Below are 25980 nucleotides of genomic sequence, written 5' to 3' on the forward strand. Positions count from 1 at the left end.
GCTTGGAGATCCCCTGCCAGAAGCTCATCTCACCATATGCAGGCAGACCTCTTCATTTTGGAAAGGAAGACACTGAGGGACAGAGAGACCAAGCCCAGCAGGAAGTCAGTCACTTTAGTAAAGGGAATGGTCCACTAGTCTATCAGTTTCATGAATGTAGAGTCTGTGCCTGCCTTGTACAACCCTCTATTTGCAGTGACCAACAATAAGTAGTAGGACTGTAAATTTATGTTATAATGAATTCATTACCATTATTTAAAGTGGCATGTTCATGCTTTTTTTTTTTTTTTTGAGATAGAGGCTAACTCTGTCACCTAGGTTGGAATGCAGTGGTGTGATCTCAGCTCACTGCAACCTCCACCTCCTAGGTTCGAGCGATTCTCTTGCCTGAGCCTCCTGAGTAGCTGAGAATACAGGCATGTGCCACCACACCCAGCAATTTTTTGTATTTTCAGTAGAGATGGGATTTTGCCATATTGCCCAGGCTGGTCTCGAACTCCTGGCCTCAGGTGATCCACCTGCCTCGGCCTCCCAAAATGCTGGGATTATAGGCATAAGCCACTGTGCCCAGCCCCCATGCTCTTGATTTCCTATCTCTGTACCCGGCTTTTCTCTGACCCCACTGGTGCTATTGTTAGAAGTATCTCATTTGGAGGTGAAAGGAAGGAAAATAAATACAGCAGTCTTATCTTTTAAATAAATACAGCAGTCTTATCTCACTCTCCTCTGAGATCTGTCTGGCCATTGTTGGCAATTTCATCTGGGCATCAGCAATTGCTAGTGACAGCCCTACATCTGGGACTCACTTTCCTGTTTGGTATAAATGTTTCTGGAGATTAGAATAAGGGAAGAGAAGAAGTTTTAGCATTTTTGTATCTCAGTCCCAAAGAAGTTTAAAAGGCACATGCAAATGACAATCCCATAAAACAAAATCAACTGAGCAAAAATCAATGCTCTGCCCAATAGGGACCATCTTTAAGAAGCTTTAAGTGAAGTTTACCTTGAAAGTGGTAATAATTTCATTAGAAGCTTCAGGAAGCAAGTGCCTTTATGGCAGAATGACTGATGTTACTCCTAGGACCCCATGGAATTGTAAAATTTTATCTCTGTTCTGTGTAAGTCAACCTAAGTCAAACAGAAATATTAGTGTTTGGGTACATTAAAACATCTTTAACTTGTCCTTTCATTTTGGTTTGCCTTTTGACAGGATATAATCACAGATCCATTTAAGCTTGCAGAAGAGTCTGACAGTATGAAGTCCAGATGTGTCCCTGATGCTGCTGGAGGCTGCTGTGGCACAAAGAAAAGCTGCTAAATCTAGAGCCAACCAGGGGATCACAGTAGTGGGCAAGAGTGATTTGCATGTTTTTTAACCTGCTTTTCCACACAGCACAGACCATAAGAAACAACAGATGGGGCTGGACATGGTGGCTCATGCCTATAATCCCAGCACTTTGGGAGGCGGAGACAGGCAGATCACCTGAGGTCAGGAGTTTGATACCAGCCTGGCCAACATGGTAAAATCCTGTCTCTACTAAAAACACAAAAAAATTAGCTGGGCATGGTGGTGCACATCTATAGTCCCAGCTACTAAGGAGGCTGATGCAGGAGAATTGCTTGAACCCAGGAAGTGGAGGCTGCAGTGAGTCAACATTGTGCCACTGTACTCCAGCCTGGGCAACAGAGCAAGACTCTGTCTCAAAAGAAAAAAAAAAAAGAAAAAAAAAAAACAACAAATGGCAGAGAGCCACCATATTCCAAATCACTGAAAAAAATAAATGAATTATTTTCACGAGGCATTGATTAAAGATTCACAGCAAATCATATGAAGACTTGTTAAGCAGACTTTTTTCTATTTCCTAATTCAAAGTTCTGGTGCCACGTAGTGGTCAGAAATGGAACAGAGAAGCTGTCTTAAGGCTTGTTTAAGAAGCAGGAAAGGCATCAGAAGAAGTAACAGTTGGCAGAGGGGCTCAGGAAAAATATCTTCCTTCTGATCTTTTGCATAGCACCTTTTGGACTTTTCATCATGTTTGCTTATTAAACAAAGCTCCTACTGCCATCATACTAATCATGCCAAAGATTGCCAAATCATGTTTGGTAGGAGAACTTTTGAGGTAGCTTTTAAGCAAATGCTTTTTTTTTTTTTCTTTTTCCTTTTTTTGCAATAGAATTAAGAAAACAAATTAATCATAAACATCTTTGAATCAAGTATCTCAAGAAAACAAATGAATAATAAATATCTCACCCTAATGACTGATGACATAGTGATTATCTGTTGTAAATTATCCTAACTGGATCAGGAATAGAGTTCGATTGTTTTTTAAAAAGAGAGCTAAGAGATGTAAAAATGACCAGGCATGGTGGTGTGTACCTGTAGTCCCAGCTACTGGGGAGGCTGAAGCAAGAGGATCGCTTGAGCCCAGGATTTCCAGGCTGCAGTGAGCTATGATCGCACCACTGCACTCCAGCTGGGTGACAGAGCAAGACCCTGTCTCTAAAAAACAAATAAATAGGCTGGGTGTGGTGGCTCACTCCTGTAATCCCAGCACTTTGGGAGGTCAAGGCGGGTGGATCACTTGAGGTCAGGAGTTTGAGACCAGCCTGACCAACATGGTGAGACCCCATCTCTACTAAAAATTCAAAACTTACTGGGTGTGGTGGCATGTGCCTGTAATCCCAGCTACTCCAGAGGCCAAGGCACGAGAATTGCTTGAACCTGGGAGGTGGAGGTTGTAGTGAGCCAAGATCGCGCCACCGCACTCCAGCCTGAGTGACAGAGTGAGACTCTGTCAAAGAAAGAGAGAGAGAGGAAGGGGAGGGGAGGGGAGGGGAGGGGAGAGGAGGGGAGGGGAGGGGAGGGGAGGGAAGAAAGAGATGTAAACATGGTAAGTTTTCTTTTTCTTTATAAGGTGTCCTGGTTAAACTTTTAGCAAAATGATAGATCTAGTTTTTCCATAGTTAAAGAATATTAAGAACATTAAAGAAAGGTTCAAGGATGGTAAATAACTTGAATTCCAGCTGTACTTGAAGACTTTATTGGAGGACACAGAGAGGTATAAGTCATGGTCATTATCATCAGGAGCTGGATAATTCAGTTTTTAAATAACAGCTTTCAGGCCGGGTGTGGTGGCTCACACCTGTAATCCCAGCACTTTGGGTGGCTGAAGTGGGTGGATTGCTTGAGCTCAGGAGTTCGAGACCAGCCTGGGCAACATGGTGAAACCCTGTCTCTACTAAAAATTCAAAAAATTAGCTCGGCGTGGTGGTGCGTGCCTGCAATCCCAGCTACTTGAGGCTGAGGCACGAGAATTGCTTGAATCCAGTGGGTGGATGTTGCAGTGACCTGAGATTGCGCCACTGCACTCCAGGCTGGGCAACAGGGCGAGACTCTGTCTCAAAAACAAAAAATAAAAATAAATAAACAAACAGCCTTCAACCAATCAAGGGTTTTGATGTCAACCAGTTGCCCTGGGCTCAGTACAAAAAGAACCAGGGGCATGGCATGGTCCAGGGGATTTTGAACTAGGGGTTTGAGAATTTTAAGGCATGTAAAACATTGGAATGGATGCCATAGGATAGACATCTGTTTTAAGAAAGCTGTTTAATATGGAGAAATTCTCAGATTTTTGAGTAGGTTCAGCTATAGAGCCTAACTTACTATTACAGACAGAGGAAAGAACTAGGTAGTATCTTTTTAAGTCCTATTCACCTCCATGATCTTGATTTTAAACATGCTTGCTTGGTTCTAGAGCGCCGTGTCTATCTAGTCATAACCTACTTTAATGTGAAAATGGTACATTACAGCATTAGCTACAATGGTACAGCTAGAATAAGCATACTTTGCTCTTCATGAGCACAAGATGGCCCTGCTTGGGGGGAACTGATTGAAGGGTGTTTTGTTGACTGGGTGTGGTGGTTCATGCCTATAATCCCAGCACTTTGGGAGGCTGAGGTGAGTGGATCACTTGAGGCCAGGAGTTCAAGACCAGCCTGGCTAATATGGCAAAACCCTGTCTCTACTAAAAATACAAAAATTAGTCAGGCATGGTGGCCAACGCCTATAATCTCAGCTACTTAGGTGGCTGAGGCACAAGACTCGCTTGAACCTGGGAAGTGGAGGTTGCAGTGAGCCGAGATCCCACCACTGCACTCCAACCTGGGTGGCAGAGCGAGACTCTGTCTCAGAAAAAAAAAAAAAGGGAGGTGTTTTGTTTATTTGGTTTATTAGGCTTTTTTGCATTTACAAGGAGAGGGTATTAGCTTTTTACTTGTCATTCTGAACTCTCAGTTCCCCAAAAAGATGTTGAGTAATGGGATTGGGCTGGGCAACTTAGCAAGACCCCATCTCTAAAAAATAAAATTTTTATTTTTTATTTTTTTCAAGACGGAGTCTTGCTCTATTGCCCAGGCTGCAGTGCAGTGGCATGATCTTGGCTCACTGCAACCTCGACCTCCCAGGTTCAAGTGATTCTCTTGCCTCAGTCTCCCGAGTAGCTGAGATTACAGGCGTGTGCCACCACACCCTGCTAATTTTTGTAATTTTAGTAGAGACGAGGTTTCACCATGTCAGCCAGGGTGGTCTCAAACTCCTGACCTCATGATCCACATGCCTTGGCCTCCCAAAGTTCTGGGATTACAGGTGTGAGCCACTGCGCCCAGCCTAAAAATAAATAAATAAATAAATAAAAATGAATCATGGAAGCCTGCAGAAACTTTTCAGCTTACCAACTCAGGGAGTCCCAGCAGTAGCCTCAACAGGCCCCCACCCCCACATCCAGTCATGCATAGCTGAAAAGGGCATGGCTTTGTGCCAAGACAGCCCCAGAGCCTGCTCCTCCTATTTATTCTTGGCCTTTACTTGGATGGCTCCAGGGAAGCAGCTGAGGTAGTCACTCATTCTGCCATGTTAAGATGGGAATTATATTAAATGAGTCTGGCAAGGCATGGGAACTGTCTATCCTTTCTTTCATTCATTCGCTAAATAGTAATTATCTCCTGTGTACCAGGAACTGTTCTAGGCACTGTTTGCTAAAATGGAATATTATGAACCCCATGGACCAAGAGGACAAAAACTGCTGAGTGTATTTTTTAAACTTTGTTGGTACCTGTCCTGACTTCTGTGATTTGCCAATTTTCTTCAACCACGCACCACAGTTTGGGTCCAAACAAAGGTTCTTTTGTCTGAGAGTCAGTAGAGGGAGATCTCATTAGGGTAAAAATGAACTCTTTTTGAGGGTACAGTGAACTATGATCATGCTACTGCACTCCAGCCTGGGTGACAGAGCAAGACCTTGTCTCTCAAAAAAAAAAAAAAAAAAAAAAAATTCTTTTGCAAATTAGAAGCTGGAATTATACAATCCTAACAATAACTTATGATGAGCTTTACTGTTTCATTCCAGTTTCTGTTCAGCTGCTGACCCTGCAATTCCTGAAAGCACAGCTCCCACTGAGGTTAACGCGAGTGTTATGTGAATGTAAGTTTTGTATTTAATTTCCTCCTGCTGAGTGAGCCTTGCTTGTCTTGGACTCACAATCGTAACAATTCCCTTCCGCAATGGGAACATGGTGGCCCCACCTTCCATGTGGCAGGGCCATGCTGCAGTGCAATGCTCCAGGTGAGGGGAAAGATCAATTTAGAACCAAAATATTCTGCCCTAATACTACTTCACTGCCTCATATAGTAACACAATGCCTCATAATACATTGTCCAGAAGCCAGAGAGAGTAAAAATGTAGACTGGCCAGTCAATGATGTTCTAAGTACAGTGTAATCCAGACCTGGGTCTGATAACTTTTTTTTTTTTTTTTAAATAAATGGGGTCTTGCTATCTTGTCCAGGCCAGACTTGAACTTCTGGGCTCAAGTGATCCCCCCATCTCAGCTTCCCAGGTAACTGGGACTGCAGGTACATGCCAGTGAGCTCCTCATCTCTAACTTTTAAACTATGCCTAAAGCCACTAACTTTTTTCTCATTGGTGGAGTGAAAAGTGATGCAGGAGACAGCAAGTAAGTATTCTTTTAGATCTGGCTCTGCCACTGAACTAGTTATTTGGCCATAGGAACATCATTTGTCCACTTTGGGATTCACTTTCCCCATCTGTCAAGTGAAGGCACTGAACTTGGAAGACTCTCAAGTTCCCTTCCAGATGGAGAAACAGATTTATGGGTCTGGATTCTGTAGAGGTCATAGTGTTTTTTCCAATTTTTTACAATCAGTTGCCCACATTTATAAATCAGAAAATTCTGCATAAAATATGAATTTGGGCTGGGCACGATGGCTCACGCCTGTAATCCCAGCACTTTAGGAAGCCAAGGAGGGCGGATCAGGAGTTCAAAACCAGCCTGGCCAACATGGTGAAACCCTGTCTCTACTAAAGATATAAAAATTAGCCACGTTTGGTGCCTGTAGTCCCAGCTACTTGGGAGGCCGAGGCAGGAGAATCACTTGAACCTGGGAGGCGGAGGTTGCAGTGAGTTGAGATCACGCCACTGCACTCCCAGCCTGGGTGACAGAATAAGACTCTGTCTCAAAATAATAATAATAATAAATATATATTTCATATATATCATATATAATATATATTTCATATAGATATATATGATATATATTTCATATATATCATGTATATTTCATATATATGATATATATTTCATATATATCATGTATATTTCATATATATGATATATATTTCATATATATGATGTATATTTCATATGATATATCATATATATCACATATATATGAATTTGGGGCTTCTTGAAAAATCGAAAATGCTGGCAATAGCAGCCCTACATTTCTGCATAGTTGTGACGGGCATAGCTGAGTAATGGGTTCCCCTTCAGACAGGGCATGTCCCTTTAGACAGTTTGCCACCATCCCCACCTCAAGTCAACTTCACTCACCCCTGTAGGCCTTTGAGTTTGTGGTCCTTTTTTAAGGATTAGAACTAGTACAGTTTCATCAATGTTACAAGTGAGGTTTTTTCCCATCATAGTTCAGATGATGGAAGTCAGTGGCACTAACATATATTTAATTCATTACAAGCAGTAACCAAGAAGGGCACATGGAGCTTTGCAGGGATGCTCACAGGAGGACACCAGAGAGTGCTAGAGCTGCTTATGGTAATGTGACCTACAACTCAGAGCCTAATTGTGTCAGGTGAAGTGGCCTGGACAGCTTACTCTCTGTTCTCAGAGTTAACAAGCTCCCATCACATAACTTTCTTTGTGAATATTAAATGAGCCTACCCTGGAAAGCAAATGTCAAGTTGCCAGGGAGGAGAGGTTTGCACAGCAAGTGCAGAATGATTTGTGTGGCTTCTAGGCTTTGTAGTTAATCTTTTATTAACCATCCTTATTTTCTTTTTAAAATTAACCTTATTATTCCTTTCAACTGGATCTAACTAAGGAAATGCTGCAAAGGAGGTATTTTTATTTTTGCTTTTAAATAATGTAGCAGGAACCCATGAAGCCAGCGCAACCCTTTAAAGATGGTGATTTCTCATGGTTATGAGGAAGATTCATTGGTTTGTGTGGGATAAAAACCAAATACCCCACGTTGTTTCTTTACTAAACTCCCTTATGCTTCCCTTACAATGCTGATTTTTCTAATTTTACAGAAAACTGAGGCTGAGTATATTCAAATGGTTTAAATGATGGGATCACTTTTTTTGTTTGTTTTTGAGACAGGGTCTTGCTCTGTCACTGAGGCTGGAGTTCAGTGGTGCGATCCCGGCTTACTGCAACCTCTGCCTCTTGGGCTCAAGCGATCCTCCCACCTCAACCTTCCGAGTAGCAGGGACTACAGGCATGCGCCACCATCACGGAGCTAATTTTTGTATTTTTTGTGGAGATGGGGTCTTCCTATAGTGCACAGGCTGGTCTGGAACTCTTGGGCTCAAGTGATCCACCCGCCTTGGCCTCCCAAAGTATGGGGATTACAGGCATGAGCCACCGTGCCTGGCTGGGATCACATTCTAATAAATGTTCGAACAAAGGCCAGAACTTGTTCTGACTCCTATACCATTGTATTATATGGTTTTTTTTTTTTTTTTTTTTTTTTTTTTTGAGACGGAGTCTCACGCTGTTGCCCAGGCTGGAGTGCAGTGGCGCAATCTCGGCTCACTGCAAGCTCCGCCTCCCGGGTTCCCGCCATTCTCCTGCCTCAGCCTCCTGAGTAGCTGGGACTACAGGCGCCCGCCACCGCGCCCGGCTAATTTTTTGTATTTTTAGTAGAGACGGGGTTTCACTGTGGTCTTGATCTCCTGACCTTGTGATCCGCCCGCCTCGGCCTCCCAAAGTGCTGGGATTACAGGCTTGAGCCACCGCGCCCGGCCGTATTATATGGTTTGTCCTTGCTTTCCTTGCTTTTAAGAATATAGCAACTAAAAAGGGAAATGATTACTATAAAAGTAAGGATATTCCAGGGGTGCGGTGGCTCACACCTATAATCCCAGAACTTTGGGAGACTGAGGCAGGCAGATCACTTGAGGTTAGGAGTTCGAGACCAGCCTGTCCAACATGGTGAAACCCCATCTCTACTAAAAATACAAAAATTAGCTGGGCGTGGTGGTGTGCACCTGTAATTCCAGGTACTCAGGAGGCTGAAGTGGGAGAATTGTTTGAACCTGGGAGGTGGAGGTTGCAGTGAGTCAAGATTGCACCACCGCCCTCCAGCCTGGGCAACAGAGCAAGAATCTGTCTCAAAAAAAAAAAAAAAAAAAAAAAAAAAGTAAGGCTAGTGGATACATCTGGAGTAGAGGGAGAGGGGTGTGGTCTAGTGGTCTAGAAGGGATATATAGGGGTTTTCTTGACTAGGGGGTGGTCACCTTTACCACGATAATTATCATGTGAACATAGTCTGCCTGGGGCTGTCCCAGTTTAAGCCTCAAACCAGGTTAAATTTTTTTTTTTTGATACAGAGTCTTGCTCTGTCACCAAGGCTGGACTGCAGTGGCGCGACCTCGGCTCACTGCAACCTCTGCCTCCCGGATTCCAGCAATTCTGCCTCTGCCTCCCAAGTAACTGAGATTACAAGCGCCTGCCACCACACCTAGTTTTTTTTTTTTTTTTGAGACGGAGTCTCGCTCTGTGGCCCAGACTGGGTTGCAGTGGCCGGATCTCAGCTCACTGCAAGCTCCGCCTCCCCAGGTTCACGCCATTCTCCTGCCTCAGCCTCCCGAGTAGCTGGGACTACAGGCGCCTGCCACCTCGCCCGGCTAGTTTTTTGTGTTTTTTAGTAGAGACGGGGTTTCACTGGGTTAGCCAGGATGGTCTCCATCTCCTGACCTCGTGATCCGCCCGTCTCGGCCTCCCAAAGTGCTGGGATTACAGGCTTGAGCCACCGCGCCCAGCCAACACACCTAATTTTGATATTTTTAGTAGAGACATGGTTTTGCCATGCTGGCCAGACTGGTCTCGAACTCCTGACCTCAAGTAATCCACCTGCCTCGGCCTCCCAAAATGTTAGGATTATAGGCGTGAGCCACCATGCCCAGCCAGGTTAAATATTAATAGTAGCCTTTTTTTTTTTTTTTTTTTTTTTTTTTTTTTGAGACGGAGTCTCGCTCTGTCGCCCAAACTGGAGTGCAGTGGCCGGATCTCAGCTTACTGCAAGCTCCGCCTTTCAGGTTCACGCCATTCTCCTGCCTCAGCCTCCCAAGTAGCTGGGACTACAGGCACCCACCACCTCGCCCGGCTAGTTTTTTGTATTTTTTAGTAGAGACGGGGTTTCACCGGGTTAGCCAGGATGGTTTCGATTTCCTGACCTTGTGATCCGCCCGTCTCGTCCTCCCAAAGTGCTGGGATTACAGGCTTGAGCCACCGCACCCGGCCAATAGTAGCCTTTTTTTAATTTTCTTTTTTTTTCTTTTTTTTTTTTTTTGAGACGGAGTCTCGCTCTGTCGCCCGGGCTGGAGTGTAGTGGCGCGATCTCGGCTCACTGCAAGTTCCGCCTCCCGGGCTTACGCCATTCTCCTGCCTCATCCTCCCGAGTAGCTGGGACCACAGGCGCCCGCCACCTCACCCGGCTAGTTTTTTGTATTTTTTAGTAGAGACGGGGTTTCACCGTCTTCGCCAGGATGGTCTCGATCTCCTGACCTCGTGATCCGCCCGTCTCGGCCTCCCAAAGTGCTGGGATTACAGGCTTGAGCCACCGCGCCCAGCCCTTTTTTTTTATTTTCAAAGGGGTTCTGTTTTAGATCAATATATCAATATTACGTGGTCAGCTATTATACCGTACATTTATGTTTTATGCACTTTTATGTATTTATTGTATGTCAAAAATGTTTTGTTTTGTTTTTTTTTTTTTGAGACGGAGTCTCGCTCTGTCACCCAGGCTGGAGTGCAGTGGCACGATCTCGGCTCACTGCAAGCTCCGCCTCCCGGATTCCCGCCATTCTCCTGCCTCAGCCTCCCGAGTAGCTGGGACTACAGGCGCCGGCGACCTCGCCCGGCTAATTTTTTTGTGTTTTTGTAGTAGAGACGGGGTTTCACCGTGTTAGCCAGGATGGTCTCGATCTCCTGACCTCGTGATCCACCCGTCTCGGCCTCCCAAAGTGCTGGGATTACAGGCTTGAGCCACCGTGCCCAGCCCAAAAATGTTTCTAAATTAAAAAAAATTAGTATCAGAAAGTCTAGCCTATGATCAGGAGTCCAGGCCAACCTGGGAAACCATGCAAGAGACCACAGCAGCAGTATCACCAATCCAGGTGTGGACTTCCTGAACAGAGGCTGTGATGCCCCACCTTGGTTTTCTTTTCTTTTTTTGAGATTGAGTCTGGCTCTGTCGCCCAGGCTGGAGTGAAGTGGCACAATCTTGGCTCACTGCAACCTCCGCCTCCCGCGTTCAAGAGATTCTCCTGCCTCCCGAGTAGCTGGGACTACAGGCATGTGCTGTCACGCCCGGCTAATTTTTGTATTTTTAGTAGAGACGGTGTTTCACCATGTTGGCCAGGATGGTCTAGATCTCTTGACCTCATGATCCGCCCGCCTCGGCCTCCCAAAGTGCTGGGATTACAGGCATGAGCCACCACGCCCAGCCCCCACCTTGGTTTTCTTCTGGCTCCCGTGAGGTGAGGTAATTATCTTTGTTTCTTTGTCCTACATATGGCTGGAGAAGTGGCATAGCTCTTAGTTCTAATTGTGAAGGTCAGTCCAAGATAATATATGAGAAAGTGCATTGTAAACAGTTTAGGTTTTCTCTACTTTGAATGGCAGGAGTTTCCTAAATTCCTAGATCGGCAGGACCTCAGCATCATTGCAGTGGTACCTGTCAGGTTAATCTTCCTGTAATACAGCCTTTCTATTTAAAAACTTTTTATTGTAACTCCTGGATACCTACAGAATGAAATCTAAAGTCCTAAACGTGGCATTCGACACACCACAAACTCACACCCAACCAACTTGCCAACACTATTCCTGCTGTTCCTCTTCATTGGCTATTGAACCACATTCAACCATGTGGTGTTCCAAAAATGCTGTTCCCTTTCCAACCTCACCTCACACTTTTCTCTCCAGTAGAATGCCTTCTTCTTTCTTTTTTTTTTTTTTTTTTTTTTTTTTTTTTGAGACGGAGTCTCGCTCTGCCGCCCAGGCTGGAGTGCAGTGGCCGGATCTCAGCTCACTGCAAGCTCTGCCTCCCGGGTTTACGCCATTCTCCGGCCTCAGCCTCCCGAGTAGCTGGGACTACAGGCACCCGCCACCACGCCCGGCTAGTTTTTTGTATTTTTAGTAGAGACGGGGTTTCACTGTGTTAGCCAGGATGGTCTCGATCTCCTGACCTCGTGATCCGCCCGTCTCGGCCTCCCAAAGTGCTGGGATTACAGGCTTGAGCCACCGCGCCCGGCCGCCTTCTTCCTTCTTATTTATTGATTTATTTATTTTGAGACGGAGTTTTGCTCTTTTGCCCAGGCTGGAGTGCAGTGGCCTGATCTTGGCTCACTGCAACCTTCTGTCTCCCAGAATCGATTCTCCTGCCTCAGGCTCCCAAGTAGCTGGGATTACAGGCACCTGCCACCATGCCCGGCTAATTTTTGTATTTTTATTAGAGATGGGGTTTCACCATGTTGGCCAGGCTGGTCTCGTACTCCTGACCTCAAGGGACCCACCCGCCTCAGCCTCTCAAAGTGCTGGGATTGCAGGCATGAGCCACCGTGCCTGGCTTCTTTCTTTCTTTCTTTTTTTTTTTTTTTGTGAGACGGAGTCTCGCTGTGTCTCCCAGGCTGGAGTGCAGTGGCGTGATCTCGGCTCACTGCAAGCTCCGCCTCCCGGGTTCACGCCATTCTCCCGCCTCAGCCTCCCAAGTAGCTGGGACTACAGGCGCCCGCCACCACGCCCTGCTAGTTATTTCTATTTTTAGTAGAGATGGGGTTTCACCATGTTAGCCAGGATAGTCTCGATCTCCTGACCTCGTGATCCACCCGCCTCGGCCTCCCAAAGTGCTGGGATTACAGGCTTGAGCCACTGCGCCCGGCCCTGGCTTCTTTCTTATCTTTCAATCTCTTTGGTGGGGATCGAATGTCCGTGTCCCCCCAAAATTCATACACTGAAGCTCACAAGGTGACTGTATTTGAAGATGGAACCTCTAAGGAAGTACTTAAGGTTAACATAGGTCATCAGGGTGGGGCCCTGATCCAGTCGCCTAGTGTCCTTATAGGAACAGACATCAGAGAGCTGGCTCTCTCCGTGCACATGCAGAGGAAAGTCCATGTGAGGACAAAGTGGCTGTCTGCAAGCCAGGAAGAGAGGCTTCCCTGGAAACTCACCCTGTTGGACCTTGATCTGGAACTTTTAGCCTCCAGAACAGTGAGAAAATAAATTTCCATTGTATAGGCCAACCCGTCTGTTATGGCTTTTTTTTTTTTTTTCAGAGACAGAGTCTCACTCTGTCACCCAAGCTGGAATGCAGCAGCACAATCTCGGCTCACTGCAATCTCTGCCTCCTGGATTCTAGCAATTCTCCTGCCTCAGCCTCCTGAGTAGCTGGGACTACAGGCGCCTATCACCACGCCCAGCTAATTTTTTGTATTTTAGTAGAGACTGGGTTTCACTGTGTTGCCCAGTCTGGTCACAAACTCCTGAGCTCAGGCAATCCACCTGCCTCGGCCTCCCAAAGTGCTAGGATTACAGGTGTGAGCCACCGTGCCTGGCCCTGTTATCAGGCTGAGTGTCAACTTGATTGAAGGATGCAAAGTATTGATCCTGGGTGTGTCTGTGAGGGTGTTGCCAAAGGAGATTAACATTTGAGTCGGTGGACTGGGGAAGGCAGACCCACCCTTAATCTGGTGGTCACAATCTAATCAGTTGCCAGAGAATATAAAGCAGGCAGAAAAACGTGAAAAGGTGAGACTGGCCTAGCCTCCCAGCCTACCTCTTTCTCCTGTGCTAGATGCTTCCTGCCCTCCAACACTGGACTCCAAGTTCTTCAATTTGGAGACTCAGATTGGCTCTCCTCGCTTCTCAAGCTTGCAGACAGCCTATTGTGGGACCTTGTGACTGTGTAAGTTAATACTTAATAAACTCCTTTATATATATATAAAGCCTATATATAGCCTATATATATATATAAAGTCTCCATGTATAACCTTTATATATAAAAATATATACAGGATATATATATATATATATATATTTTTTTTTTTTTGAGACAGAGTCTCGCTTAGTCGCCCAGGCTGGAGTGCAATGGCGCGATCTCGGCTCACTGCAAGCTCCGCCTCCCGGGTTCACGCCATTCTCCTGCCTCAGCCTCCCGAGTAGCTGGGACTACAGGCGCCCGCCGCCTCGCCGGCTAATTTTTTGCATTTTTAGTAGAGACGGGGTTTCACCGTGTTAGCCAGGATGGTCTCGATCTCCTGACCTCGTGATCCGCCCGCCTCGGCCTCCCAAAGTGCTGGGATTACAGGCATAAGCCACCGCGCCCGGCCTTATATATATATATATACACAGGATATATATATATATATATATATATATATATATGTTCTGTTCCTCTAGGGAACCCTGACTGATACACTGTCTATGGTATTTTGTTATGGCACCTGGCACTGCGAGCACACTAAAACACCCTTTTTGGAATAGCTCTGACACGGCATATACCTAAAACTTCTATTCCTCGAAGTTCTTCAATCCTTCCACTTTATTTTACTTCTTTTTAAGACATTTGATGTTCTATCTTGTATTATGTAGTTATTTATGTACACATTTGCTAACTTCCTTGCTAGTAAGTTTTTGGGGTAACCCCTGATTCCATATTGCAGCTCTGCAATGCCTAGTACATGGTTTGGAAGTTATTAAATATACAATATATATTAGTTGATAAATTTATAAATAAAAGAGGGAAAAATAAATGAGGTGAGAAAACACAAACTTTTTATTTAAAATTTAAAGAGGACATAGAAAATTGAGGCAATGTATTAATAAATGGGAACAAATAAGTTAAATCTTCAGTTTAGTGATATTTAAAATAAATAGGTTCCTGCCAGCAGAGGTGTTAAAATGTAAAAAAGTTTCAGAGGAACTAAAAATAGGGGTGGTTTTGTTTTGTTTCGTTTTTTTTCCCGACTGACATGTTGTTTTGTCTTTGCATGGGGGGATTTGACTTATTGGAGTCGAATTTTAGCCCAACTTCAGAGGCTGTGGAGAAAAGACCACGGGAATGAGCTCAGCTGGTGGGAAAAGCTGATATTTTATGACTAGAGTCATAAATGGAAGCTCTGGTGTCAGCGCCATGCAGGTCTGAGTCTTATGGGAGGACTCAGAATTGGACATTCAGGACCTATTTGTTTTCCTGACATCTTATTCCTAATTACCATCCTCCTGTCAGAGTCTTCTTTATTTCCCACCTGTTTCTCACTCCCCAAATGTAGTTTTAAATTAGTCTTTTGAATAGGTAATATTCATATGGTTCAACATTTTAAAACTATGGAAGTGAACTGTTTCCCTAAATGCATGACCTGGGTTGAGTGTTTTAGTCATAGTGATAAAGATAACCAAGCTCAGAGCCTTGCTTACACCCTTGTCCACAGCTGAGCTGGAGGCTGGAAGAACCAGGCATAAAGAGCATTCTAGAAGATTCTAGAAAATCCCATAGTGGCAGGGCTTGGCAGTCAGAGAGCAGGGGTGCTGGGGTAGGGCAAACAGTGGACTTTTAGCAGCAGAACTGTTCTCTGAGTAGCCCAGAAGGGTCAAGGGAGCAGTGGAGAAAGGGAGGGGGTGACAGCTCAGAGCACAGAAGACCTCCCATGTGGGCACCTGACAGCCCCATTCCCAGGAACAGCGGCACCCAAGGACCATGGGTGGCTCTTCTCAAAGAAGGATGCTTTTCCCACAACTCCATCGAAAAGCCACATTTTTCTCTTCTTCTACCTAGTAACAACGTTCAGAAAATATTTAGAAAAAGGAGGAAAACGGGAAAGCACTAAATAAGAGGCCTGAAAACTCCTCTTGAGATGGTAAATTGTGTTGCAGATTTTATTTTACTTTTTTTTTTTTTTTTTAAACTGTTGTGAAAAATCTTAGCTAAAAGAGTTCTATGTATTTGAGCAAGTGGATAGTGTTGCTTCAGAGAAATCCCTCTCAGGATGAACAGATTTGATACAGATTTGACTCTGTGGAAAGTGTGGTTAACTCCAGCATTTTCCTAGTTCCTGTTTTTCCTCAGATCTTGTGGGGTTGTTTGTTTCAGATAGAGTCTCACTGTCACCCAGGCTGGAGTGCAGTTGTGCCATCTCGGCTCACTGCAATCTCCGCCTCCCAAGTTCAAGTGATTCTCCTGCCTCAGCCTCCTGAGTAGCTGGGATTACAGGCGCCTACCACCACACCTGGGTAATTTTAGTATTTTTAGTAGAGACGGGTTTTCACCATGTTGGCCAGACTGTTCTTGAACTCCTGACCTCTGGTGATCTGCCTGCCTCAGCTTCGCAAAGTGCTGGGATTACAGGTGTGAACCATCATGCCTAACCTTTTTTTTTTTTTTTTTTTTTTTTTTTTTTTGAGATAGGGTCTCACTCTGTCACCCAGGCTGGAGTGCAGCGGCACGATCATGGCTCACTGTAGCCTTGAACACCTGGGCTCAAGTGATCTTCCCACTTCAGCCTCCTGAGTAGTTGGGACTACAGAAACATGCCACCATGCCCAGCTGATATTTTATTTTTGGTAGACAGTGTCTTACTATGTTGCCCAGGCTGGTCTTGAACTCCTGGGCTCAAGTTATCCTCCTGCCTTGGCCTCCTAAAGTCGTGGGATTACAGGCATGAGCCACCATGGCCAGCCAAGATCTTGTGTTTTGGTGTGATTAAAATGTCGTTGTTGGAGCCTGATGCATTAGCTTGTGCCTATAGCTTCAGCTACTCACGAGGCTGAGGAAGGAAGATTGCTTGAGTTTGAGCCCAAGAGTTTGAGGCTGCAGTGAGCTATGATTGTGCCACTGCACTCCAGCCTGGGCAACAGAGTGAGACCCTGTTCCCTAAAAAGAAAAAAGAAATGATACCGTTGAAGCAATAAATACGAATACTTTGTATAAGTAGGCAATTTTTGGAAAAAATAAAAGCTTCTCTATAAAATCAGCTTTATGTTGAGCAACAAAATGTGTAGAATGACATTTAGTGTTTTACTTGCCATCTTTAAGAAAATCAAACTCACCAAACTTTAAAAGACTTTTAGGTCTGGACGCAATGCCTTCCAAATCCCTGAACCTGGAGACTTGGGAGCTTATCTTTTGCAGGTGAGAAAATTGAAGTCACCCTTCCCTTTTAGTATCTAGTGAAGGATTCTGGAAAGGCAGGGTTAGTTAGGGAAGGTATGTGGTTCTGGCTTTATCTAAATGACTTGCCCAAGGTCAGACCGTCAGAACTTAAATAGGATTGGGCAGCAGCAGCAGCAACCATTTAGCAATCTTGGGCCTTTTGTCCCCCTTTATGGAGGTGAAATATCATAATTCAAGAGTCTCATTTTTGTTTTTCTTCCAGATTTCAGAAGAGATCCCTAGAGGCAGGTGTTGACTGTGCCCTCCATTTAAACAAATAGACGAGCTGGGAAGCCCCTGGAAGTCACCATAAGCCTGCTCTATAGCAGGTCCTCGCTAAAGAGAGGGTAACAGCTGGGCACGGTGGCTCACACCTGTAATCCCAGCACTTTGGGAAGCTGAGGCAGGTGGATCACCTGAGGTTAGGAGTTCGAGACCAGCCTGCCCAACATGGCAAAACTCTGTCTCTACTAAAAATACAAAAAATTAGCCAGGTGTGGTGGCGGGTGCCTGTAATCCCAGCTACTTGGGAGGCTGAGGCAGGAGAATTGCTTGAACCTGGGAGGCAGAGGTTGCAGTGAGCCGAGATCATGCCACTGCACCGCACTCTAGCCTGGGCGACAAGAGCGAAACTCTGTCTCAAAAAAAAAAAAAAAGAGAGAGAGAGAGAAACTCCTGAAGCCAAAAAGCCTTCAAACTTGAAGGAAGATCCCTCTTGCTAAGGAACAATTACTTGGCTTAGGCATCTAGATTGTTCTGTGTGTCTTGAGTATACATGAAGAGTATAACCCCCACCAACCACCCAGGATCATTCAGCAACCCTTCGTGTGAATTTGAGATTTGTTTTTTTTTTTTTAATATTGTAAGTTGTCTGGGTGTCCTTTCTGACCTTTTTCTTCTATGAAGTCCTGAATTTCTAACTTGCTTCGAAATTGCTGAATGTCACATTTTCCTGTTGTAGCTTTCTCTGAAATGCACAGGAGATGTCTGTAGGGTTGGCAAGCTCCTCCTCCCCACACTTCACTCCTATTCCACACGTGTACTTTCAGCATTTGAGAGCCTGTCTTCTCTCTTAGCTCCCTTAAAAACATTTGTAATATTTCCACTTTTTATGAAGTTAAAATGGTTTCATTTTCAATCCACTAAGTTAGAAGGATCATGTCTGTCCTTAACCTTTGCCAAACATTCTTAAATAATTTTTTTTTCCTTCGAAACTTCCATGCCATTCTTATAAATGCATGCCAAGCCTGTAGGTGGTTTTCTTCATCTGAACTTACTTTTCAAATATAGCAGTATGAGACTTGGGGTAGGGGAAGCAGCATCATAAATGGAAGGGCTGGAAACTAGATTCAGGACATTGTTTAAAATAATCAGAATAAATACTTTCACTTATTTAACCTTCTACATATATTGTTTTGAATATCTATCATTGGCTGGGCATGGTGGCTCATACATGTAATCCCAGCACTTTGGGAGGCCAAGGAAGGAGGATCTCTTGAGGCAAGAAGTTTGAGACCAGCCTGGAAACATGGCAAAACCCTGTCTCTACTAAAAATTAAAAGAAAATTAGGCAGATGTGGTGGCGTGTGCTGGTAGTCCTAGCTACTTGGGAGGCTGAGCCCAGGAAGTGGAGACTGCAGTGAGCCATGACTGTGCCACTGTACTCCAGCCTGGATGACAGAGTGAGACCTTGTTTTTTGTTTTTTTGAAAAGAATAAAGAATATCTAGGGCTAGGCATGGTGGCTCACGCCTGTAATCCCAGCACTTTGGGAGGCCCAAGTGGGTGGATCACCTGAGGCCAGGAGTTTGAGACCAGCCTAGCCAATATAGAGTGAAACCCCATCTCTACTGAAAATACAAAAATTAGCTGGGCATAGTGGTGCATGCCTGTAGTCCTAGCTACTAGGGAAGCTGAGGCAGGAGAGAATCCCTTGAACCTAGGAGGCGGAGGTTGCAGTTAACTGAGATCGTGCCACTGCACTCCAGCCTGGGTGACAGAGTGAGACTGTCTCTCAAAAAAAAAAAAAAAAAAAATATATATATATATATATATAAATATAATACATACGTATATGACATATCTATATCTATATATCTACTATTCTAGGCCCTTGTGATACAGCAGTGAACAAACAGACACACTTTCTGCCCTCAGGGAGCTTAAGTTCTAGTGGAAGGAGACAGATAACAAACCAAATCAATAATTTACATAGTGTATTAGAAAGCGATCTTTGCTTTGAAGAAAAATAAAGTAGATGCGGCATAGAGGGAGTGTTTTCCACAAGTTTAAAATCAGATGGCTTTTGAGCAAAGCACTAAAGGAGGTGAAAAAGGCTATGCTGACATCTTAAGCCCAGGAAACAAACAGCAAGTGCAAAGTCTCGCAGGGGAAAATCCCTGGAGTGATGGAGAAACAGCTTGGAGAGAAATTAATTTGGCTTATTATCTGTCTCCTTCCACTAGGAGAACAGCAGGTGATGAGGTCCGAGAAGTAACGAGAGGTAGCAGACCTTTGAGCCTACTAGGATGAGATGGGAAGCCAGTGGAGGCGTTTCAGTCAAGAGAGATACAGAATCTCATGGACAAGATCACTTGCTGCTGGGTTAAGAAGGGAAAGGAGCAGGTGTCGAAGAGGGAAGATCAGTTAGGAGGCCACTGCAATCATTCCAGAAATTACTCATACCAGAAATTAATCAGAGACGTTTGACGCATTTATAAAAGCGGCGGTGGGGGGGGAGGGCGGAATGTGCTTGTAGAATACAAAAGAGGTAGAGAAACATTAAACATTTTTAATGTTTTAAGTTTCAAGGAAAAGATCAATTTGACAGCTACTTTGCTACCTCGTCACCTCCAGGTGACGCTGGGAGTACTGGGGAGCTAGGTTTCCAGAACTTTTTGCTCTTGAGTGACCTATGACCCTAGCAGAGTTTGGCCAGTGTGATTAAGAATGAGCCTCTGTGGGTCTGCTTAGGATAGGATGCTTGCCGCCCTCCCATTTCCTTAACTTGCCTGGGTTCCTGTTGGGAATACAGATTCGGGGCCCTTCCCACTCTGTAAATATGGGAAAGGGTCTAGGAAGTATATACTTTTAGTAATAATATGTAGGGGTTCTATGACTAGCAAATTTGGGGAACTGTCCCTCTGACCGCGCCATCCGTAACTTTCTGTACACCTTTCGGGGTATGCCGCGGACCTGGAAAGCGTTGCAGGGCGCTCCTGCGGCCCGCAGGTGGCGCCATGTGATCGCGAGCCGCAGAAAGCGCGTACCCTAGGAGTCTTGAGGCGCGAGGACTGCTGGTCGGCAGCTGTGCCGGGGCCACCGACGCCGCTTACCCCAGCGGAGCGCCGCGCACGTAGAGTTGGGGGCAGCGGCCGGTGCCCCGGCTTATTAGGCTGTGTGCATCCCAAGCCGCCTCTAGTTGGCTTCTCGAGCCCCCGGGGCAGGAGGGCACTGCGGCTTTCTGCCCACGAACTGACAACTGCAGAGCCAACAAGCCAGTGCATCGGGAACCTGCCGCCTTGCGCCGCAGGGCTTTAGTCCAAGCCCGGCCGGTCCAGGCTCCCGGATCTACTACAGGGTCCCCCGGGGAGCGCGGGCCCCGGGGACGGCTCCTTCCCATTGGCAGCAGGACGGAGGCCACGCCCCTTTCCTACAACTCTCATCTTTGACTGGCTCTCGAGTCCCAGCTGGCCACGCCCCCTCCCCTCGCACATACACAAGAGTCACGCGCCTTTCAGTTGGAAACTTGGCGTGCAGAGGGGGACGGTGGCTCTCATCGCCCCACCCATTTACCTTGCCATTGGTTCGCGGAACGGCACACGGTCACGCCCCCATTCCAGCCCCCTGGCTGGGAGGGCGGGCGCCCGCTTGTGATTGGCCAGTGGGCCTGCCTCTCGCGGGAGCAGCCGGCGCTCCTCTCCCTCCCTCTGTCCCCTCCCGCGAGCCTCGGGGTTCCTCAGCTGGCCGAGGTCGAGTCAGTGTCAGTCAGGGAGGCGAACTGCTGAGCACTGGCCGCGGACGCTCAGTTGCAGTCTCGCCCAGGGGCAGGTACCTGCGCTCGCGCCGCCGGGTGGAAAGGATGAAGCCGCAGCTGGAGCAGCCACCCTATGATTGGCTGTGGCGCTTGTGAACCCAAAGTAAAGATGGCGGGCGGGCAGGCAGCCGCCGCACTGCCCACTTGGAAGATGGCGGCGCGCCGCAGCCTCAGCGCCCGCGGCCGGGGGGTCCTGCAGGCGGCTGCGGGGCGGCTGCTGCCGCTGCTCCTGCTGAGCTGCTGCTGCGGCGCGGGCGGCTGCGCAGCGGTGGGCGAGAACGAGGAGACGGTGATCATCGGGTTGCGGCTGGAGGACACGAACGACGTGTCGTTCATGGAAGGGGGGGCGCTGCGGGTGAGCGAACGGACCCGGGTCAAGCTGCGGGTGTACGGGCAGAACATCAACAACGAGACGTGGTCCCGCATCGCCTTCACCGAACACGAGCGGCGGCGCCACAGCCCGGGGGAGCGCGGGCTGGGGGGCCCCGCGCCGCCGGAGCCGGACAGCGGCCCCCAGCGCTGCGGCATCCGCACCTCAGACATCATCATCTTGCCCCACATCATTCTCAACCGCCGCACCTCGGGCATCATCGAGATCGAGATCAAACCGCTACGCAAGATGGAGAAGAGCAAGTCCTATTACCTGTGCACGTCGCTCTCCACGCCCGCCCTGGGTGCCGGCGGCTCGGGATCCGCGGGTGGCGCCGTCGGGGGCAAGGGCGGCTCGGGGGTGGCCGGGCTCCCGCCACCCCCGTGGGCCGAGACCACCTGGATTTACCACGACGGCGAGGACACCAAGATGATCGTAGGCGAAGAGAAGAAATTCCTGCTGCCCTTCTGGCTGCAGGTGATCTTCATTTCGCTGCTGCTGTGCCTGTCGGGCATGTTCAGTGGCCTCAACCTGGGGCTCATGGCCCTGGACCCGATGGAGCTGCGCATCGTGCAGAACTGCGGCACGGAGAAGGAGAAGAATTACGCCAAGCGCATCGAGCCGGTGCGCAGGCAGGGCAACTACCTGCTGTGCTCACTGCTGCTGGGCAACGTGCTGGTCAACACCACGCTCACCATCCTGCTCGACGACATCGCCGGCTCGGGCCTCGTGGCCGTGGTGGTCTCCACCATCGGCATCGTCATCTTCGGGGAGATAGTGCCCCAGGCCATCTGCTCCCGCCACGGCCTGGCTGTGGGGGCCAACACCATCTTCCTCACCAAGTTTTTCATGATGATGACCTTCCCCGCTTCCTACCCGGTCAGCAAGCTGCTGGACTGCGTCCTAGGCCAGGAGATAGGCACCGTCTATAACCGGGAAAAACTGCTGGAGATGCTCCGGGTCACCGACCCCTACAACGACCTCGTTAAGGAGGAACTGAACATCATCCAAGGGGCGCTGGAGCTCCGCACCAAGACGGTGGAGGACGTGATGACCCCACTCCGGGACTGCTTCATGATCACTGGCGAAGCCATCCTGGACTTCAACACCATGTCTGAGATCATGGAGAGCGGCTACACCCGCATTCCAGTGTTTGAAGGGGAGCGCTCCAATATCGTGGACCTGCTGTTCGTCAAAGACTTGGCCTTCGTGGATCCAGATGATTGTACTCCCCTGAAAACCATCACCAAATTTTATAACCACCCCTTGCACTTTGTTTTCAATGACACCAAGTTGGACGCTATGCTGGAAGAATTTAAGAAAGGTGGGAAATTTTGGTCTCTTTCATTGGCTTGCTCTTTCTCTCTCCATCCTCTTCCCTACTTGAGCCCTCTACCCTCAGACCAACCCCCCAAGGCGAGTTGACCGGGATTTCTCCTTCTCTCTCTTAATTGCAAAGTTGAAAGGGTGGCGTGGATTTGGGGATGGATTGAACTAGTAAGTGCTACTAGGTTATTTTAAAGCACAAGACTGCCATCACTTACTTTTTACCATTATCAGAAAGCAGGCTGTGTAATTTCTGTGCATGACACTTTTTTTTTTTTGGTTCCGTGTGTGGGGCCTCTGTGCTTGAGGGGTCTGCCGCCTTCATTGTCTGGGTTCTCAGTGGGTAGGTGAAGGTAGGGGCTGGCTGATGCCATGCCATTTGGTTGACTTTAATCACAGGCATTTGGAAAACATGTAAATAGCTTTTGTAAACTCAGTGCAGTCGTTTTCCTTCTCCTTAAACATCCACACTGGCCTTTCAAAGATCGAAGTACATTTTCTATAGCTTCTGTTCCTGCTTGCCTGGCAACTTACGGGGAAGATTGAGGTCTGCCTTTGAGGGTAAGGGGCGGGGTAAACTAAGTATCGCCAAAAAAATCACCCATTTTCGATGTGACTTCTCTTAGCTAGAAAAGTGTTGTTGTTGTTGTTGTTGTTTTAAATTAAAATTACTAATATGTAACTTGGAAAGACTAGCGGTTAGCCAGCCTTTTGTGAAGAGGCTGTATGTCCCGTAGCCTTCTTCACTATTTGTTTACGTTTATCTGACAACAGTTACAGTTGCCCAAACCAAGTGTGATTTTGGCAGAAAGCTTGCACCTTTAACAGTGGGATGAATCCCTCTATTGGGGCTTATTTATTTCTTGACTCTTTCAGTCTAAGTGTTCTTTTTTTCCACCTTGGTCATCCGATACATTAAACTGAAGTATGTCTCCGTCAACTCTCACTGTTCCAAGGTGAGAAATTATACAACACATCATTTCTTGCATTGTGGTATTTGTTCGCTTGACCATATAATGAACAGGTAAATAGCAACTTGTACTATTATTATTGAAGTTCTGAATGTTTCCAGTAAAATGTTTCCACTATTTCAAATAGTGTTATTTGAAAACCAAGGGATGCTGAGTTTTTGAATTATTATGATGCTAGTGCATGTGCGGGTACTGAAATGTGTATGTAAACTTTCGTGACCTAATAGTCCTCAAAACCAAGTTTTCCTTCTTCAAATAGAATTTTGATCACTGGTAGTAGTCTCTCCTCTGAAGAAGGTGATATGTACCTAGTGACAGCGCACTGGATATGATGATCTGAACATACTCAAAGAGCATATGGTTGTCCTAATTCCGTTTTTCTGGTTGAATGATGCCCTCTTTAGAACAGGATCTCATTGTAGTAATTTTTTTTTTTTTTTGAGACGGAGTCTCGCTCCGTTGCCCAGGCTGGAATGCCGTGGCACAATCTCCACTCACTGCAAGCTCCGCCTCCCAGATTCACACCATTCTCCTGCCTCAGCCTCCCAAGTAGCTGAGACTACAGGCGCCTGCCACCATGCCCGGCTAATTTTTTGTATTTTTAGTAGAGACAGGGTTTCACCATGTTAGCCAGGATGGTCTCGATCTCCTGACCTCATGATCCGCCTGCCTCGGTCTCCCAAAGTGTTGGGATTACAGGCGTGAGCCACCGCGCCTGGCCACATTGCAGTAATTTTTATACAAAGGAAAAGAGCAGAATGTGTTTTGAAGATTGGTAAATTTGCATTTAAAAGCAGGAGGTTCTTCTGGTTTCTTAAATAGTAAAAAGAAAATGTCCAGTATCTCTAGGTGACATAGCTTCTTTTGGGGGTGTCATTCTTTCACCATTAAGTTGTTAATTAGAGCATCTAACTTCTTTCATTTTGCAGTAATATCTGTAATACAGAAAGATATGTTGGAATGTTTGGAAATGCCCCTAAAAGTCTTTCTATTGCTAAATTCCCCAATATTGATACAGGTGAGTGATTGCTTGAGTTTTTTATTACTTAGAATTTTGCACATTTACTCATGAATTGATGACACTAGTTTGTACTTCTTGCTGAAGTCTTTTCTTCACTTCTGTATCTTTTTACCTTAAGATTTTCGTTTTTCACCTCACAGCTCCTTAATCCTGCCCCTACTCAAAATTTCAAAATTTGTATTATTTTGAAATTTGTGCTTGATTGACCTTGAACAATTTTTCTTGATGGATTTATTTTCACGAGGAGCTCTTTTTCCTTCAGAATTACCACTATTTTTTTGAAATGTATTCTTTAAATAATGGAATTACTAATATTTCCCCATGAATTCTAGAAAAATAATAAGGTACAAGATTTTATTTTTGTCTTTAACCAGAATGATGTATTTGGTTAAGAAGATAGTCCAAGTTAAAGACATACATTCAAGCTAGTGGCACATTCGGAAGAGCAGGCAAAGATAGTTGGTTGCAAATGGGAAATTTAAGCCATGATCTTAAAAGGACAGAATGGATATTTGTTACTTAAACTATGGGAATAATTGATTTTTTTCACCTTCCCTTTCTTGGATTTTTTTTTTTTTTAATTAGTTTGGTTACTTTAACCTTACTGTCAGTTATATTGGTTCTTTTTTTATGTCTGAGTTTTTTTTTTTTTTTTTTTTTTTTGAGATGGAGTCTTGCTCTGTCGCCCAGGCTGAAGTGCAGTGGTCGGATCTCAGCTCACTGCAAGCTCTGCCTCCTGGGTTTACGCCATTCTCCTGCCTCAGCCTCCCGAGTAGCTGGGACTACAGGCGCCCGCCACCTCGCCCGGCTAGTTTTTTGTATTTTTTAGTAGAGACGGGGTTTCACCGTGTTAGCCAAGATGGTCTCCATCTCCTGACCTCGTGATCCGCCCGTCTCAGCCTCCCAAAGTGCTGGGATTACAGGCTTGAGCCACCGCGCCCGGCCTTTATGTCTGAGTTAAAACATTTTACCTGATTTTCGTGTGTTCATTTTCTAAATCAATTATGACATAATGTTAACAATCAACCTTCTATTGTTTTTCTCTACTGAATAATGGTGTGTTGAATGGTTTGAAGACTTTTTCTTCCTCTACCTCTCTTCTAAATTCCTCATTTACAAACAAACAAAAAAAACAAAACACCCCCCACAATACCAACTGTACCTCCCCAAACCAGTTAGATCATAAATCCAGATCTCATTGAAAATTATCCTTTTGACCAGGCATGGTGGCTCATGCCTGTAATCCCAGCACTTTAGGAGGCCAAGGTGGGCAGATGAGTTGAGCCCAAGAGTTCGAGACTAGCCTGGGCAACCTGGTGAAACCCCGTCCTTACAACAAATACAAAAATTAGCAGGGCGTGGTGGTGTGTACCTGTGGTCCCAGCTCCTCGGGAGGCCTGAGGTGGGAGGATTCCTTGAGCCTGTGAGGATCCCTTGAGCCTGGGAGGCGGAGATTGCAATGAGCTGAGATGGTGCACTCCAGCCTTGGGGACAAAGACCCTGTCTCAAAAAAA

At 46.2% G+C, this 25980-nt stretch overlaps 3 protein-coding genes across 10 annotated transcripts in view; 2 read left to right on the forward strand and 1 right to left on the reverse strand.

The window, feature by feature from the left end:
• AS3MT (arsenite methyltransferase) overlaps nucleotides 1-2197 on the forward strand; it is a 29751-nt gene extending 27554 nt beyond the window's left edge. The window contains exon 11 of the mRNA XM_050804169.1: nucleotides 1208-2197. Within this exon, the coding sequence (XP_050660126.1) occupies nucleotides 1208-1315 (108 nt within the window). The 3' untranslated portion in view covers nucleotides 1316-2197. The remainder of the gene's footprint in view (nucleotides 1-1207) is intronic.
• ARL3 (ADP ribosylation factor like GTPase 3) overlaps nucleotides 1-25980 on the reverse strand; it is a 537289-nt gene that overhangs the window by 234995 nt on the left and 276314 nt on the right. The window lies entirely within an intron of this gene.
• CNNM2 (cyclin and CBS domain divalent metal cation transport mediator 2) overlaps nucleotides 20617-25980 on the forward strand; it is a 165249-nt gene continuing 159885 nt past the window's right edge. For 3 of the 6 annotated variants that reach the window (XR_007728797.1, XM_050804117.1, XM_050804116.1), the window contains exon 1: nucleotides 20617-22472. Coding sequence is in view for 4 of the 6 variants with exons in the window: in XM_050804117.1 (XP_050660074.1) it covers nucleotides 20852-22472 (1621 nt within the window). In the remaining 2 variants the exon portion in view is untranslated. Of the gene's footprint in view, nucleotides 24464-25980 lie in introns of all 6 variants that reach the window. The other 3 variants (XR_007728796.1, XM_050804113.1, XM_050804115.1) reach the window with 3 other exon arrangements.

This window comes from Macaca thibetana, chromosome 9 (genome assembly GCF_024542745.1).
Source record: "Macaca thibetana thibetana isolate TM-01 chromosome 9, ASM2454274v1, whole genome shotgun sequence".
Taxonomy (NCBI): Eukaryota; Metazoa; Chordata; class Mammalia; order Primates; family Cercopithecidae; genus Macaca; species Macaca thibetana.